The sequence below is a fragment of the Bacillus rossius genome, chromosome 6 (genome assembly GCF_032445375.1).
Source record: "Bacillus rossius redtenbacheri isolate Brsri chromosome 6, Brsri_v3, whole genome shotgun sequence".
In the NCBI taxonomy this organism is placed as follows: Eukaryota; Metazoa; Arthropoda; class Insecta; order Phasmatodea; family Bacillidae; genus Bacillus; species Bacillus rossius.
In genome coordinates this window covers 64,098,626-64,116,305 of record NC_086334.1, presented here as the reverse complement: position 1 = coordinate 64,116,305, position 17,680 = coordinate 64,098,626, and the positions used below count along the sequence as shown (strand labels likewise).

The window sequence follows — 17,680 nt, the reverse complement described above, 5'->3', positions numbered from 1 at the left end:
CTGTGAAGCAAACTGAAGGATTTTTTCGCGATTTTTTATGATGTCGCGCACTGTTGTGTTACCGACATTAAACTCAGTCGCAAGTTTGCAATCGTTTCTCCACTCTGAAATCTTTCTATAATTTTTGTTTTGCTGTCGATGGACAGTACCACTCGCTTTCTTTTCTGTTCATTTGATGACATGATGAAATGTTGCGCTCAACACTTCCGCACAACACAACGGTATAATCCGTCGGAATGCAGATCACTGTGCTGCGCGCGGGAGTGTACAGTCCGGTCATGCGGACGTGGAATCGCGCACCAGTGTATAATCTATTCACGAAACATGGAACACAAAAATATTATGTACATACGTATGTATGTACTAGTATTTTTTTTTTTTTAAACTTTCTGTGTATATAAACATAACTGAGTCAAAGTACTTTGACCAATATACATTTTGCAAAGTATTTTAACATTTACATACATTTTGAATCATTGGTTATATGTAACTAAAAAATTGGACTTGATGGACATAAATCGCGGTTAATCCGCGAATCGGATGATCGAGTCGCGGATAATCGGGGTTCTACTGTAGCTTCTTGCTGTAGGTGTGCGCAATTGGAAATATGGTTTGAGAAAATGTCAGATGGTAAAAAAATTTCCCGCTGGAAATGATACAGAATTGGAAATTATTTGAGGTTACAATTTTAAAAAATTTCCATACACTTTTAAAAGGTAAAATTTCCTCTTTATTGTGTTGGCTCAAATCTTGTTAATGTACATTGATAAAAACAGGTAATTTTCAAGAACCACAAAATACCATGAAACAAGACTTACTTTATTTAATTTTATTACAACCGCAAAATTAAAACAAAAATCCTAAATTTACGAAATAGTGACAAAAAAGGCTCATATTTACACTTTTAACTCAAATATTCACTTATTTTATTTACTACAGCCATGTATGATTTGACTATATTACAGACATATTTACAGCTAATTTCCACCCTACTATTCTCTTTTACATTTGTTTTTAAGTTGCTTTCAACTCTTTCAAGCCGCAAGTCACATCATCTATAGTGTCATAGACAAATGCAGCACATAAGCTGCTACTTTGTGAATATGGTGGTAAATCGATTGTAACAATTGATTTAAACCTTGAACAATTGTTTCATATACTGTGCATATCTCCATAGCACAACAGTTTCTGTGTTTTTGTAGATATATTTGATGGTCTGAGCCAATTTCTTGAATATTTTTTTTGTGATAAGTGTTTTGTCTAGAGATGTATGAGACTGTAAAATCCATATAAAACGAAACAATTAATAACGATTCACTCGCGAACAACTCGATTGGCCGCAAGCGTGCACGATAGCACAACTTACCGCCATGATGGTTCAACAACTGTTGCTTCGTTGCCTGAAGCTGCAGGGCTACCTGCCTTGGCAGGCAGCCAACTTGAAAAACTTGGCGCTGCTAGCAAGCAACGCGGGAAGTTCAAAATTCAAATGTTTCAAACACTATACACTAAGTTACACACAATATTTACAAGTCCAAACAATAAGAAACATTAATTTAATATGTCTAAAATTTGAATTTTCAGTCATGTAATTTACAATCATGTCTGTGAGTAATTTTTAATGGCACTATTAATAATTTTGATTTGAACTGCAGAGGATGGTGCATTTTCAATTGTGTGCATGTATTAAATCAGGTTATATGTAGTACTTTCATTGAAAATAGTTTTTTGTCATCAAGTTTGTCAAATGGACTTGTGTACTATGGGAATAAAATCAGGAAATGGTATAAAGTAATTTCACGCCTAACTCCACTCAGCTTTGTTACATTGGGATGTGGGGGTTTGAATTCATTTAGACAATTACTGGAGTAGCACCTGTCAGTGGAATGATATATTTTAACAAATGATTTAGGTACCACTGACCCGAAGATTCAAGTCCTGGGTCTTTGTCTGTGTCAGTGTTCATCATACTGGATATCTTGAATGCCAAACGTTCAGTTGTGCTGTAGGTTTGCCTAAGTCCAACCTTGGCTCTGATCTCTAATGTAATGTTCGAGCCAGCTCGTGGCTCCGGCCTGGAGGGATGAATGGAGTGCTGCATGGCCCGCAGATCAGCCACATGTTCCGGTGCGCGAGGATCCAGGGGCTGGACACCACGGAGGGTCTGCTCCTGTTCGGCAAGGAGCACTTGTACGTGATCGACGGCTTCACGCTCCTGAAGTCGCGCGAGATCCGCGACATAGAGTCCCTGCCGGACAGCGTGCACGAGCCCATCCTGCCGTCGCCGGGCAGCCCGCGCCGCTCGCGCGCCATGCGCCAGTGCTCCAAGTTCTCCTACGACGACATCCGGTACTTGTTGGTGTTCAAATCTAACTTCTGTTTTTGTTTGGGCATAGTGCTGGAATGTGTGGTGGTTTGGATATTTGAATTTGGCGCCATCGATCGTGAGTGCGCCACTGTGGCGGCCATCGTGGTCAGCAGTGCCATCTGTAAATAGTTTCGTCAGTCTTTTACCGTTTCTCCATGTTGCTGGGCGTCATGCAGCTAAACTATTAGTTTCAATTCAGTTTTGTGAACAGTTTTAATAGTTGTATACCTTTAAAACTACTACCTACTATATAATTTGTTTTGTTTCGTTAGTGATAAAATAGAGGTGTGAAATTATTTAAAAAAAAGACAGGAATGAAAATTCAAAAAATTCTCAGTTAACAGAATGATACTGTGATTTCCTTTAACTTTTCATCTCAAATAGCGAATGTTTTGAAAAGTCCTCGAATTTAGAAGGTTATAAAGGTATAACAGTCCTACACAACTCTAATCTATTTCTGTAACCAGTAAGGGTAGTAGGTGTTTTTGTGTTGGAAATGAAACCATATTCTGATATCGGGTTCCTTTTGCAACTCGGACAGCACAGTAACTGCTGAAGAGTGTTAAGCATTAATAACAGTCTCATTTAAAAGTGTCTTATTGCATACTGAAGTTAATTTTTTTTATGTAATCCAGAAATGTTCTTCAAACAATTTTTAATGTTAACTTTTTTTTTTTTTATTCATACATCTTAATTGCCAGACACATAACTGATGTGAACTAAAAAAGAGTTTCATGATAATTACTAATAATTTAGTTTCTTAATTTTCGTCTTTAAAAATTCTTTTGAAATACACCCATAATAGCGGTAAAAAAAAACTCACTCTTTAATATTTAATAGAGCTGGGCCGATGCCGATCCCCGATTGTGATAATCGGCCGATTTTGTTAATTTTGCCGATCAGAATGATCGGCAAAACGTAGCCAATTATGAGCCGATCATTGGTCTCCTACTGCAAACTTATAACATTGAATAATTACCTATACCTAAGAACTTTCAATGTTTGTTTACGGTACTATTCGGGAAGAAAATTCAATTATTCATCGGAAAATAATATGATTTAATAATGTAAAACTAACCACACATGAAAAAAATATACCAATAAATTAAACAAATAGCGTAAGTTTTATAAAAATTGAACAGTTACATACTTAAGTATCAATATCCACGTGTATTTATGGTACTTTCGGTAAAATAATTTTCCATTATATTATTTGCAAAGTTATTTCTTATTTTTACGAACCGAAAACTATGTATTTGTTTACCATTTACGGTTAATATTACCACAATAGCGAAAGGCGACTGTTGTTTAGGTTGGTTATGTGACGCCAGAGATTAGACAGACGTGCGTCGCGCGACGGAATTCGTACGGATTAATGGTGCTAGTAGTCGCGTGGTTAGTAAACAACTACCTCTTCGGCAATTCATTATTTAGTTTTTTTTTGGGCTAAATATGGCGTATTGAAAGTTTTGTTTAGCGAAATTAATATTCTTATCCTGTTTAGTGGGAAATAGAGCTTATTTTTCTTTTGTATAAAAACCTGGTTGATGAAGAGTTTTGTTCCCCATTTAGTGGTATTTCGTATTCACAAGTTAACTTACAATCGGGAATTATTGAAAGTTTGTTGGCGGCACTGGAGGGGGGAGGAAGGCCAATAAAATTATCATCGCTGATGTCTACCGGCACATACCGATCACAGAATGACGGAGTTGTGATTAGGTGAAGATTTGGTTTGACCTTATTACATTTTAACGCAGTTAAATGTGTGTGCGATTGTGTGGTGATTTATAAGTAATCATGTCAATGAAAAGTAGTTTGGTCTGGGAATATTTCACCGTTTATAGTGATCCGTCAAAAGCAACGTGTAATCAGAGGTACTTGAAATGCTCTAATCGGCTCAGAAGATCGGCAAGATCGGCAACAGATGATCGGCATCGGCATGATCGGCAAAATAGGTGATCGGCCCAGCTCTACTATTTAATCACAAAATTGATACATTAAACATGTTATGTTACCCTGAAAGTATTTTACAATTATTTAGTAATACTTCATGCCTGCAATTATGGTGGGAAAACCATGTTTGTGCTAAAACAAATATGTATAACTCATAAGGCGTTATAAATGTATTCTAAATAGATTATAATTTTTTTGAATTTTTTGTTTATCTTCAATAGTAGTAGATATTCAATAATTTATGCAGGAAACATGTGCAAACTGGTGCTTATTGGTGCAGGGAGGTCCACAAGCGTCGCTACCTGCTGCAGCCGATGGCTCTGGAGGTGTTCTCTGCAGATGGCCGCAATTACTTGCTTGCGTTCCCACGCAAGGTGCGGAACAAAGTGTACCACAGGTGAGCTCTTGACTCCGCTACTTTGCTCATCACGAACAGGTTTAGAAATTTGTGATATTTTAATTAAGTTCTGTGAAATTAAAGAAGAAAATGTTTCAAAAATATTAGCACATATTTTAAGTTATTCATTGAAAGGAAAATATTAAGGGCCCGTTTTATGACCTACGTTTGAACCTAGGGCTAAAATATAACTTCAATATTGCTTTTATTTTTGTCTTACGACCTTAAATTAATATCTGACTCCGAGATGTTCTTCCAGTTGAAGTTTACGGTGGCTGAACTGGTGGCTAGCTTGTTAACCTGAGGCTAACAAGCATTGGAAAAGAAAATGGTGAGATATCAGGCAAGGTTATTTGTTAATAGTGATGATGACTATTTTGGAAATTCCAGTGGAGTTTAATGTGAGATTTGATGAATTACAGTAGAACCCGTTTATAGTGAACCCGCCTATAATGAATTCCCGTTTATTGTGAATTTCCGTCTCAGTCCCGGCAAAATGATGTGAGGTTATATATTAACTTATTGGATATAGCGCACAACTTTTGTCAATGTTGATACGTTTTCCCTTGTACCACGAACAAATTTTGCCGGCATAATGCACATTTATCTCAAATATTTTCATTTTATTACAAGTTTTTTCACAAAACGTCTATTCTGGAGCGAACGCGTTAACATTTAATATGTTATCAAAATTAAACATAAATTACAGCCACACAAATACGTATGTACATTATAGCAGCAAATTGAATATTTTTACGTCTCATTTTTATCGTTTACGTTACGGACATTTTGATTGAGTAAAGTTCGTAAGACTACCACTAGATAGAACTCTGTGGACTAAATTTTTCCATAGAATGTAAGAAAATTTCGTTCCAGCTTTAGCAACTGTGATACTAAATGATGCGTAGTGATCTTTGATGCGCCAGACTCGTTATTTTTCGTTTATTTAGTTTTGATGGTAAAAAGAATTTCGTGTTATTAACCTGCAAATGTGCTTCAATAAGAAATACGTACATAAAAAAGGGTGAAAAACGCGGTAAAAAACATAAGGCATTATCTGTGCGAGATAAACTGGACATTACTGTCCTGTACGTGTTAACAGCAAAGGAACTGGGAATTGCAACATCCACATTAAGCTGCGAAAACGTCACAGAGTATTAAATGCCTGAAAAAAGGATAATACGCCAATGTCCAAGAACCATTAGGTAATAGAAAGTTTGTACATGTGTAGTTCATTAAAAATAATATCTGCATTTGCTCATAAAACTGTTGCTTTGAGTATTTTCATTCATTATTTTCTTGGCTTAGGCCTATGTGTAGTTAAGATTTTGCTTTTGAGTATGAATTGCCAATATAAAAGTTTTCCCAGATATAAAGTTTCCCCTCTATAGTGAACATATAAACTACTCCCTTCAGATTCGTTATAACAGGGTTCTACTGTAATTAAATACTGCACACAAATTGCGTCTTCATCCCATTCATCGAGGTTAGGTTAAAAATTACATGATGTGATAATATAGGTAGGCCTATCACGGAGCATGTATTGTATTTGTTTTTATTAAATTCCAAAGTAAATAAACATCATAAATATATATATAATACAAATGTGATTGCACCAGAAAATGTGTAATTTGCTGCATTTAAAAATTGTAAAATGAGTGTCCTTCCAACCTGTGTTCGTGAGAAATAACTTGTATATTAACTACCACAACTTTGATAGGTTTATATATGCACATTTATTCATAATGAAGTACATTTATTTCGGGACTGAAATGCACTTCAAACGACTTCAGACATGGGTCAATTTCACCCAATTACAATTAAATGTGAAAATAAAGGTTATCCTTTTTTACCTTTCCTATCTTATAAAACTTTTACTATATATTCATGCTATGCAGGTAACAGATGTGAATAATAATATCATTGAAATGAAAACAGCTCAGCAACTAAACTCACACCAGTGAAGTTAAATCAATACATAGTTTGCCGAGACAGGGTCTACATGAATGGATTATTAAATAAACAGTTTGACAGATAAGAATAGTTGTTTTATTACGGAAACCTTGTTTCTCTATATCTATAATTTTTGTGTGTAGAGACTTATTTCCGTTTGCTTTGTCTTAACATAACCTAGCATAGATCGTGCTTTTAAATACAAGAGTATCGTAAAATATAATAAAATGGACATGGTTATTCGTCAGAAATTGTAATCTTATTTTTAAAGCAAAGAAAGTTAAATGTCTAAGTATTTTTTTTTCTTTTCCATTTTATGTTATTCGGTTGCCAGATGAAGTTTATGATATTTTTTTTTTTTTGTTGCAGCTGTCATAATTATGATCACAATACACAAAATCACACTCAAAATTAAAACCAAAGACTATCAGAGTACCATAGAGAAATGTCATGTAACACTTAAAAAACTGATGTAACCAAATTCTAGTTCATTTTACTACCACCACATTCAATATTACACTACAGGCTTTGTCAGGACTCAGTTAGCTAACCTTCGGCTTAATATGAGTCGTAATACACCATTTGTTCTTTAACTGTAGGTTAGCATAACTGGCGGTTGACTATTCTTTAGATTTAATGGGAATAGGTAAAGCCGACCCTAAGAACTGAAATGATCATCTCACTCTCAATTTAATTCTTGTATCTCAATCATAAAAAAAGTTTAATAGTGTCTTATCACAAAGAAGTAGAATAAACATTCAGTACACTGCGTGTATCAAGGATACTTAATAAAATTTTTTTATCCAATGTGAATATTGAAATATACACCACAATAATTTAAATTTAAACTCTCTCTCTATATATATATATATATATATATATATATATATATATATATATATATATATATATATATATATAATATATAATATATATATATATATATATATATATATATATATATAATATATATATATATATAATATATATATATATATATATATATATATATATATATATATATATTAGGGATGGGCAGGTTGAATCCTCGAATCTTCGAATCCTACCGAATCTCTAGTATTCGAAAGATTCGAAATTCGAGGGAAAATATTCGGGATTCGAGGAAAAATATTGATGTAAATGTAGTACTTTAAAAACTTAAATGCTTACAATTTACTTGGCCTGTTTACGTTTTCCTTGGAACACATCCTATTGAGGTACAGTAGAACCTCGTTAATACGTGATGGTCGGGACCGAGATAATCAGGGATTACCGAATTTCACGGACTAGCGATTAAAAGCCCGGAAGTCTTGTCAAGCTTCTCAGACACCGGCGTGCAGCTGGGTTAAGGCCGTTCAGGGTAACGGCCGGCCGTCTTCGAATTAGTGTCTCGGCTTAAAGAAATACAGCACTGCCTAGCCATTAGTTCAGGTCATTTACAACAGCCGAAGAGAGAAAGATAAGATCGTGCTGACCTTGCACCCTCCCCCCTCCCACTCGTACAGCCGAATGCCAGCCAGGCACGTCACTCGCCAGGCGCCTGCCGTGCGTTGGCGGGTGGAAACAAACAAAGGGAGACGGGAAGCAGAAGTAAGGACATCCTCCTCAAGTTTAAAGAGTGACAAATGTGACAGCTGAAAGGGGGGCGACACAAAGGGTCGGTACAAACAGCGTTGCAGAGTTTGGCGGCCCACGCGATGGCTTGTAGTGTTTGCCAGCCTCCAGGTTAATTTTAAGGCTGACAATTTTTACTTCTCTTTTTTTACTTCTCTTTTAAATCGTCCCGGATTATCCGATTCCCGAATTAGCGCATCACGGATTAACGAGGTTCTACTGTATTGTACTTTTAATTCATTATTATATTTAAAAAAATTATGAAGCATGTACTGATTTGGGAAACTTACTTTATATTCATGAACATGGATGCATTTGTATTTGTACACATGTATTTTAATCACAATTCAATTTTAAATATTCTGATACACGTTCTAATTATGTATTTTTTTAGGACCAAGTTTGGTTTGTGTAGACTACCAACTTTAAAATATGTATTATCTGAGAATTCCATGATGGCCAACCAATGAATTTGTTAGCCAATCATTTTGAGCAACATAAAAAATTTTAATGGGTAAACTAGAGAAAACACCCCGTCACTTTTAACTTCGGGCATATTAATCACTATGCTTTAGTGAGGCTTAATTTTAAGATGCACGACAATATTTCTTTTGGCCTAAAACCATTGAAGACAAGATGGCGCCTTCCAGTTTCCATTAAATATTTCAGGAAAGCATTTACCTTCATTTGGGATTTTAAACAAATGTCAAGTTGGTAACTACAAAATATTGTTCCGTCGGATGTTGAATTTCGTTTTCCGATTTCCGTGGATACATGAATCACTGTACTCACAGATAATGCCTGAATGCCTTAAATCCACCATGTCGGATTCTACAGCAATTGATGAAGTGACCAGATTATTACGTGATCCTACAGTTAACCCAGAAATAAACATTCTCGAATACTGGAAAACTCAGTCTGCGTGTTCACCCAGGCTACATAAACTGTCCAAAAAATATTTGTGTGTTCACCACCTGCGACAGTGTTCTCTGAACATTTGTTCAGCACTGCAGGAAACATATGTGACCAAAAACGGAATCGTCTTGATCCAGACCGTGTCAAAATCCTTGTTTTTTTTTAAATAAAAATTTAAAGGGTTAAATAATTCTGCATAATGTTTAATTTTTTCTCTTAACTTATAAATTATTTTATAATTAACCCTTGAGAACTGGATTCGGATTCGAGGGGTGGATTCGAGGTACTGTTTGGGATTCGGATTCGAGAAAAATGGGATTCGAACCATCACTAATATATATATAAACACATACACACACACGCCTATGTGTGTTTAAATACATTAACTTCATTTGATTTTATGTTTATGCTCTAAATTAGCTTATAATTTTAACATTTCTATGCTTTGCTCCATTCACATTTAGTATGTGTGTATTTGCTACGTTTACAACAAAATTGCAATCCCGAAAGCTATTTTTGTATTTTTGTAGTTTTCTGAGGTCTTATATAATAATGCACGTAGAATGATTATAGTTAACAATTTTAGTTAACAAAATTTTATGATAATATTGACTAAGCAGTTTATAGTTCTATGCAAATTTATTTCCCAGTATTTGAGAAAAGTCAGAAGTTTATATATATCCTTATCACTCAACAATTCATTAAAGTTTGAGACTTTGTACGAAAAGACTATGCACAAATTTATACATAATTTCCTTTAAGTTACTGAAATGAGGCATATACCTAATGTCTCAATTTTATGTGAGCATTTGAGACAAAAAAACAGCTGCGCTCAAGATGTCAGAGTTAACTACTATGCATATCTTCTCGTGCATAATTAATTCATTAACTTTGTATCATATTCTGCCATGGGCCGCCACAGCTTAATCTTTGTCCTAAGTCGAAGGCAGCACTCTCTCTCTCTCTCTCTTTACAACTTGACAAATATTTTACGTACTACCATTTCATATGGAATCCTTAAAAGTTGATTAAAGATAACTTGCAGTCTGCTGCATTTCTTGAACTTGGCAACTGGGATTTTACCTTCTGCTTGATTCTTTTCTAAACACCTTAAATGTCACTCTGGGCTGTGTACATTGACTTCTTATGTGAAAAATTGAAAAAGAATTCATTGACATCATGTTTACTTGAACCATCACATTAAATTCTCCTGACAAGCACTAACAACCAGTCTCAGATTTCCAGACACACTTTGTAACTATTCACACTGCAATTTTCTACTTATCTTCTTACGCAGCGTGACAGAAACTCTCTTCTCTATGTCGGTCTCACTGAAAGTCATTGCTCTTGAAGCCCTAACAAAGGACTGCTACCTCATGAGCCTTTCTCAACTCATGCCACGTGCAGTAACGCACCAGAACTGCAAAGGAAGGATCTAACTCCACATTGTGGCACCTGAGTGACCAGCCTGGCAAACCTTGGTTCTCACCACACTGGCTGTCCACACACATTACTGTCACACGAGAGGACAGCCGAAAATTAAGTGATAAAAGTAACAACAGCTAAACTGCATTGTTATTTTCAAGTTCAAAGAAAGAACCAAGTTTCTTTACAAGGTTTACAAGATTTTATTTCCTGATACTCCTGACACTCCGCTTGGCGAGCGTTGCGCTCACTGCCGTGCGCCCATGACATCTCCAGGTTCATGACCTTCGCCACGGCCATCGCAGACAACGCCCAGCAGTCCGTCGCCGGTCAGAAGAGAACGGCCAACGTGGAGCAAGGTGCGGGTCTTCTCTCGAATCTCATCGGGGAGACGTCTGTTACTCAGAGATGGGTGGTGAGTGCAAGTCGTGTAGCTCGTCCGGCTTGGTGGTACGCTGGATGGGATTCTGTCTCATTAAGTCATGATTGTAGGAATTCACGTTTTAGTGAAATATATATTTATTGCCTTGTTAACTACCTACTTAAAACGTTAAAGTATGGTTTGATGTTACACTGCTGTGCTTGGAGGTCAAGGCCATAGAATCTTAACCAACTAAAACATTTAGGTTCGGATCCAGCTAGATCTCATAAATCTGGGTCATGCTGGTGATGGTGTTTGAACGAGTGACTCTCCACTTGAGCATTTTGCATCAGTTATGCATAATTAAAACACATTGGCAAAAAGTATAGTGCAGCTAGGCTTGAATATGCTCAGACAAGATGCATACCTAAGTACTTCTAGTTACACTTATGAAAAGTTAATCAATTATATTGAAGCTGTCTTTGGAATCGTTGTTATATATGTAATACGATCAGAGTTCAGATAGGACATAAACTTTTTGATTATAGGCAGTGGTTTACCGCTCTTTTTAGACCCAACCTGGTGGTTCTGATCAGTGTTATCAATGGTGATGTGAGAAAGCTTTAGTTTGTTTGTGCATGATGTCTAGAACCAAGGCATCAATGTTTTCTCGGTCATTTTACATTACTCCAAACACTCGGAGACTCTATCGCCGCTGGTACAACTTCAGCTCATGCTGGACCAGGAACAGTTGACGTTTTGCGCATTGTAGCAATCCTCCATCTTCATCTCGTCGCGCAGTTTATTGGTTTCCTTCACGTTGAAGGATATAGTGCTCTTGAGTTCACGGATAACGGCTCCGAGACGGCTGCAGTTGCGTAGAGCAAAGAAGCTCTTTGACCCACTGTCTATTAAAGGGTAGTTTAGTGCAAATGTTGCAAGATTGTGCTGCAAAGGGCTGTTAGGTAGATGACAAATAGCATAAAATTGTGAGCCCAGTCTGTTAGGTTGAGATAGCTATGTTAATAATGCTGTGAAATATGAATTTAAAATGTACCTTTTTAACCTCGGCAAATACTTTTTTATATTATTTGTAATATAGCTAACCCAGTGGACCATTTATCACTCTTTATAATGTAGCTAACATAACTACATACCCTAAACACTATTTAAAAATATTAACTACTGGTAAACTAATTCATGTACTATCACAAAATGCTCTTGGAAAACAATTTGGAAACATGTTATAAATTTTCAAAAAAGAATATAGGATATTTTTTCTAGAATAATTTATCTTAATTAATTCACTAAACCATACAACTTTCCTCAACTTAAAAGTCGTGCACATCTTATTTATCCAGAATCCAGCGGGAATAAAATACTCAGTTTTAAAATAATTCATAAATGATATGCTTGATAGTTATATTTTATTTATTCACTTGATTCAAATGACTCACTCAAAGAAATATGTGAACTTTAATATAATGCTAATGGTACATTAACATAAACACCAGGAACATAAAATTATCCTCTAAAATTTTTGCAATTACTTAGGCTAGGCTCGATTTTTAAGAACTTGTCTTCACTTGACTTAAAATGTTATGAAGTGTAGACTTGACTTGGCTCAACTCGATGGTATTACTACTAAACTTGACTCAACTTGATTCAACTGAAAAATTTGCATACTCATGCATCTCCAGTATTTTGTATTGGGGGTCATGTTGGATGAGTGGTCAGACCTTCAACCATGGCAATTTAGGCTTCATTTCTAGGTGGCCTCAAACTCTAATTTTTCACAATTGTTTAAACATAGTAGATGACATTACCTTAAGTCAGAGTGGTTGTTGTAAGGTACTCCTGTTTCTCCTGCCATACTGTTATAATGACTTCAAGTCAATAAGGCATATAACCTCAGTACATTAATTGGTTGGTTGTGTTGTTGTTCCTGATGACTGGAGTGAACAGGAGGAAAAGCGTGTGTGTGGGGCATGCTGTCGCCAGAGGGGCGAGATCTCCAACTTCCAGTACCTGATGCACCTGAACACGCTGGCGGGCCGCTCCTACAACGACCTCATGCAGTACCCGGTGTTCCCCTGGATCCTGGCCGACTTCGACAGCGAGGACCTGGACCTGGCCGACCCCGCCACCTTCCGGGACTTCTCCCGCCCCATGGGCGCCCAGAGCCCCGACCGCCTCCAGCAGTTCCGCAAGAGGTGGCCGTCTCTTGCTGTCTCTCCTCCCGTGCCTCACATGTCGCCCACAAGATGTTCTACATGTAGTAACAGATCAGCATAAAATACTTACATTTTTATGTTCCAAAAGAATTCTTTTTTGCCTCTTAAAGTCTTTAACTATGTATGTTAAGGATTTGTCCACATCATCGTTAATGTTTGTATATCTTTTTATGTCATGCCTTTAGTGTTGCTCAAATTTCCAAACTTATTGAATCATGTACCATTTCTATTTCACTATCCAACTTGTATCGAATATTTTTTTTTCTCACATTCACTATATTTTACTGTTCATTTTTGTCTCTGCTTTCTTAGAGGCCTATTCTTGCTCATTTGGTAGGTTCTTTCCCGTCCCGCCCTTTTTAGTTTGAATCAAATATGAATAGAAATTATATTTTTTAATACCAATATTGAATTGGAATAGTAAGAACAGAAGAATAGAGGAATACCACTAAAAATAATTTTTATATAACGTAAGAAATTAATAGGGGAAGAAAAAGGTAAAATTATATTGAGGTGGTTTCTGGATGAGTGGTATAAATAATACTGATATGAAAGGTTGGTTATGTTAAGTCAGCTGCAATAATTATATGTAAAATGATTGCTAAAATATTTTTTATTCAGATAACCTTACCAAGCCAACCTTTTTCTGCTTTTAATTGCTTTGTTTCCCAAAACCAGCTACCCTACATATTAATCCAGAACATTTTTTCAAACTGCAAAATCAAATCCTTTTTATGAAAAACATGAATTTTTTTTTAATGCTTCATTCCAGAAATGGTGATTAAATGAGCTGATATTTACATATTCAAACCCTTGTTCTCATGTTTTCATTGTTAATGGCAGACAGGTAAATTGATTTTTAGTTCAGCAATATTACAAAGACATTTTCTGCTACTTCCCTCTGTAATTCGGAACCATTATCTATGTTTATTAATTTTGTTTTTGAGTTGCAACGTCTGTTTCATCATTGTAAGCTGTGACTGTGGCGCATTGTGTTAGATTGATTGTGGCTATCGATTCATATGCGGTCACTTTTAAATTCCAATGCATAGCAGTGTCCGTGTTTTGTTTTATAGTCCATGATTGTCAATGTTATTTTTATTTATTTATTTAATTTGTTACATGCCACACCAACAGCACAAGGCTCCAACGGTGGGCACAACATGTAAGACATGTAAAAAAAAACAAATACAGTAACAGAACAAAAATAAGAACAAAACAATAAATTATAAGAACAACAAATAGTAGGACAAAAACAAAGACAAGACAACATAACATACAGTTGGTATCCTTAGATTAATACATCTGGTATTAAATAATTTAGGTAATAACATTAGAGCATAAAGATAATTAATCTTTGGATGCCGAAAGAATAATTTTTTTAACAAGTTTTTTCTCTCTGGTAGGTTGTAAGTGATTAACATACATATTAAAATTGTTAACAAGTCTATATATAATATCATTTGTATTTAAAAGTGTGCACAAAAAAGGTGGGTTACGGCTATTAAAAGAAGGAATTTTAATGCCAGTAACATCAAATATATGAGGACATATAAGATTACCATAATAACAATGGAAGAAAAAAATGGCATCTAAGATCTTTCTTCTAGTTGATAATGAACCAAGGAGGGAATTTAAATCTATGTTATTGATGGTATTTAATTTTTTGTTAATATAGTCAGATACTTTAGATTGAATCCTGTCAAGCTTTTCAATATCAGTGTTATTGATGCTATTCCATATAATAGAACCATATTCAAGTTTTGATCTTATTAGAGCTGTATAGAGGGAGAGAATAGAGTCAATATTGGAGGTGTTAAAGGTGATAAATTTAATTAGACCAAGTATTTTGTTAGATACCGAGATAATGTTTTCAATGTGAAGATGAAAAAATAGTTTTTGATCCAGTAAAATTCCTAGGTCTTTGACATGTTGAGATTTTTTAATAGGTGAGTTATCAAGTTTGTATTCATATTGCAATGGGTAGGTTTTTCTAGTGAAGGTAATGATAGCAGTTTTTTCCATGTTTAGATTGACCAAATTATTTGTGCACCAATTTGCAATTTCTGTAATATCACATTGAAGTAGATAGCTGTCATGATATGAAGAGATTTTTCTATATATCTTTAAGTCATCGGCAAAAAGAGTGCCAACTGAGTTCTTTAATCCAGATATTATATCATCAATGTAGATATTGAAAAGTAAAGGAGATAGTGTGCCACCTTGCGGGACGCCAGAAGGAGTTGGGTGGAGATCTGAACTTATATTCTGTACTGAAACATAAAAGTTTCTGTTATTTAAATAGCTTGTTAACCATGATAAATATTTATCACTTAGCCCAATTTTGGAACATTTGCTTAGTAGTATTTGATGATTAACAGTGTTGAAAGCTTTAGCTAAATCAAAGTAACAAACATCTACTTGACCACGTGTGATGACTTCTGAATAAATAGGATTAAGAAAGGAGACTAAGTTTGTCATGGTTGTTTTACCTGTTCTGAACCCATGCTGTGAATCAGACAATCTATTTTTTACGTTAAACGCTAAGTGTTTAAATATTATTTTGTCAAAAATTTTGGCAAATCCATTTAACAGGGATATAGGCCTATAATTTGAAACAATAGAAGTTTTGCCCTTTTTGTGTACAGGAATAACCTTTGCAATTTTCCATTTATCAGGGTAGATGCTATTTAGAATACTGAAATTATATATATGCTGTAAGAGAGGAGCAAGGATTAAGGAGCAACCTTTGATGATAAAATTTGGTATGTTATCAGGTCCTGTGGACAATGTAGATTTTAAGGTTTTTATACTCCATATGACTAAACTAATCGAGATATTAGACATTGGAATATTGTATGAACAACAAGAAGATATGTTTTGGTTATTTGTGTTATTTGTAGTAACATAGACACTTGAAAAATATTCAGCAAAGGAATTTGCAATTAAATAATTATTATCCGTAATTGAGTTATTAATTTTAATTGAGGGATGCTGACTATAACCCTTTCTCATTATTTTAACATAATTCCAAAAATTTTTAGGGTTTTGCTTAATTTTATTGTTAATATTACAAAGCCAGTTTGTTTTATCCCTACACATAAGTGATTTAGTTTCCTTACGGTAATCTGAGAATAATAAATAGTAAAAAGGATTCAGATTTCGTTTATATCATTTATGATAGTGCGATTTCTTCTTAAGAGATTTTATTAGCTGGTTGGAATACCATAGGGGATATTTTTTAGCCTTTTTAATAGTGGTAGGTACAAATAAATCTATAAAATCATTCATTGTACACGTTAAGTAGTCAACCATGGTATTTATATTTTTAGAATTGTATAAAATTGACCAGTCATGGTCCCTAAGAGCAATAAAAAGGCCGAGATAGTCACCAATCTTATAGTTTTTATATGAAGACGATGTATTATCGTTTATTGACATATCAAATTGGAAGTTTATCTCTAATGCAGGATGAAAGCTATCTTCTTTAACTAGTGGTTCCAGAGCTTTGCTAACCAGACATGATTCAATATTAGTGAGACATAGGTCCAAGAGTTGGGCCGAAGGTTGAGTTTGATTAAGCTGAATTAAACCTCTTGCTGATACAAAGTTGATTAATGATCTGGCTTTCGACTTAATATTTGAATGAACTATATTTTGGGTATGTAATTGAGGCCAGTCAATGCCTGGAACATTAAAATCACCAATTATTAATAAAGAGACATCAGAATTCACAAACTTATCTTCAAGGGCTTCAAAGTATGAAGTGTAAGCTGAAGGAGTTGTTTGAGGGGGAATATAGATATTCCCAATGATTAAAAGTTTATCATGTGTTTTTATATTTATCCAGACAGCTTCTATTCCTGGATAGTCATATTCATGCGTAGATGTTACATTTTTGAATTTATGTTTATTAACAGCAGTCAGGACACCACCACCTCTACTCTTCAAAGTTAATACAGGGTCCCTATCAGATCTGTAAATAAGGTAATTATTGTTGAAATAATGAGAATTCAGACTATTATCGGTGAACCAAGTTTCAGTTAGACATACTAAATCATTATCACTACGCGAGATGTTTTCAAAAAATTCAATTGCTTTGGTTCTCAAGCCTCTTACATTCTGATAAAATAAAATAAACTCCTCATTTTTAAGTTTCACACTGAACTAGTGAGAAGCCCCTCCAGGCGCTAAGGCAGAAGTAGGAGCAGATGTAGGCTTAGAAATAGCAGTAGAATTTGTTGCGATGTTGCAGGTAGAGGTGTTTAGTTCCTCGGTAGTGGATGAGTTGCTCAAGATTTGTTCAGGGTGTAATTTACCATAGAAGGGGCTTATTAGGCAGCCGCTAGGCCAAAACACAATGTTATTAATTCGACTGAAGTCCTCTTCTAAAACCTGAACATGGAAGGAGGCATATGAATTGAATTTAGTTTTCATCTTCGTTACTTTAATATGATCTA

At 35.1% G+C, this 17,680-nt stretch overlaps 1 protein-coding gene across 3 annotated transcripts in view; it reads left to right on the top strand.

Moving 5' to 3' along the window:
• Positions 1–17,680, top strand: part of LOC134533263 (WD repeat and FYVE domain-containing protein 3) — a 264,565-nt gene that overhangs the window by 174,635 nt on the left and 72,250 nt on the right. For all 3 annotated transcript variants that reach the window (XM_063370699.1, XM_063370702.1, XM_063370701.1), the window contains 4 exons: positions 2,111–2,349; positions 4,602–4,718; positions 10,902–11,040; positions 12,988–13,199. In XM_063370699.1, coding sequence (XP_063226769.1) covers positions 2,111–2,349; positions 4,602–4,718; positions 10,902–11,040; positions 12,988–13,199 — 707 coding nt within the window. The remainder of the gene's footprint in view (positions 1–2,110; positions 2,350–4,601; positions 4,719–10,901; positions 11,041–12,987; positions 13,200–17,680) is intronic.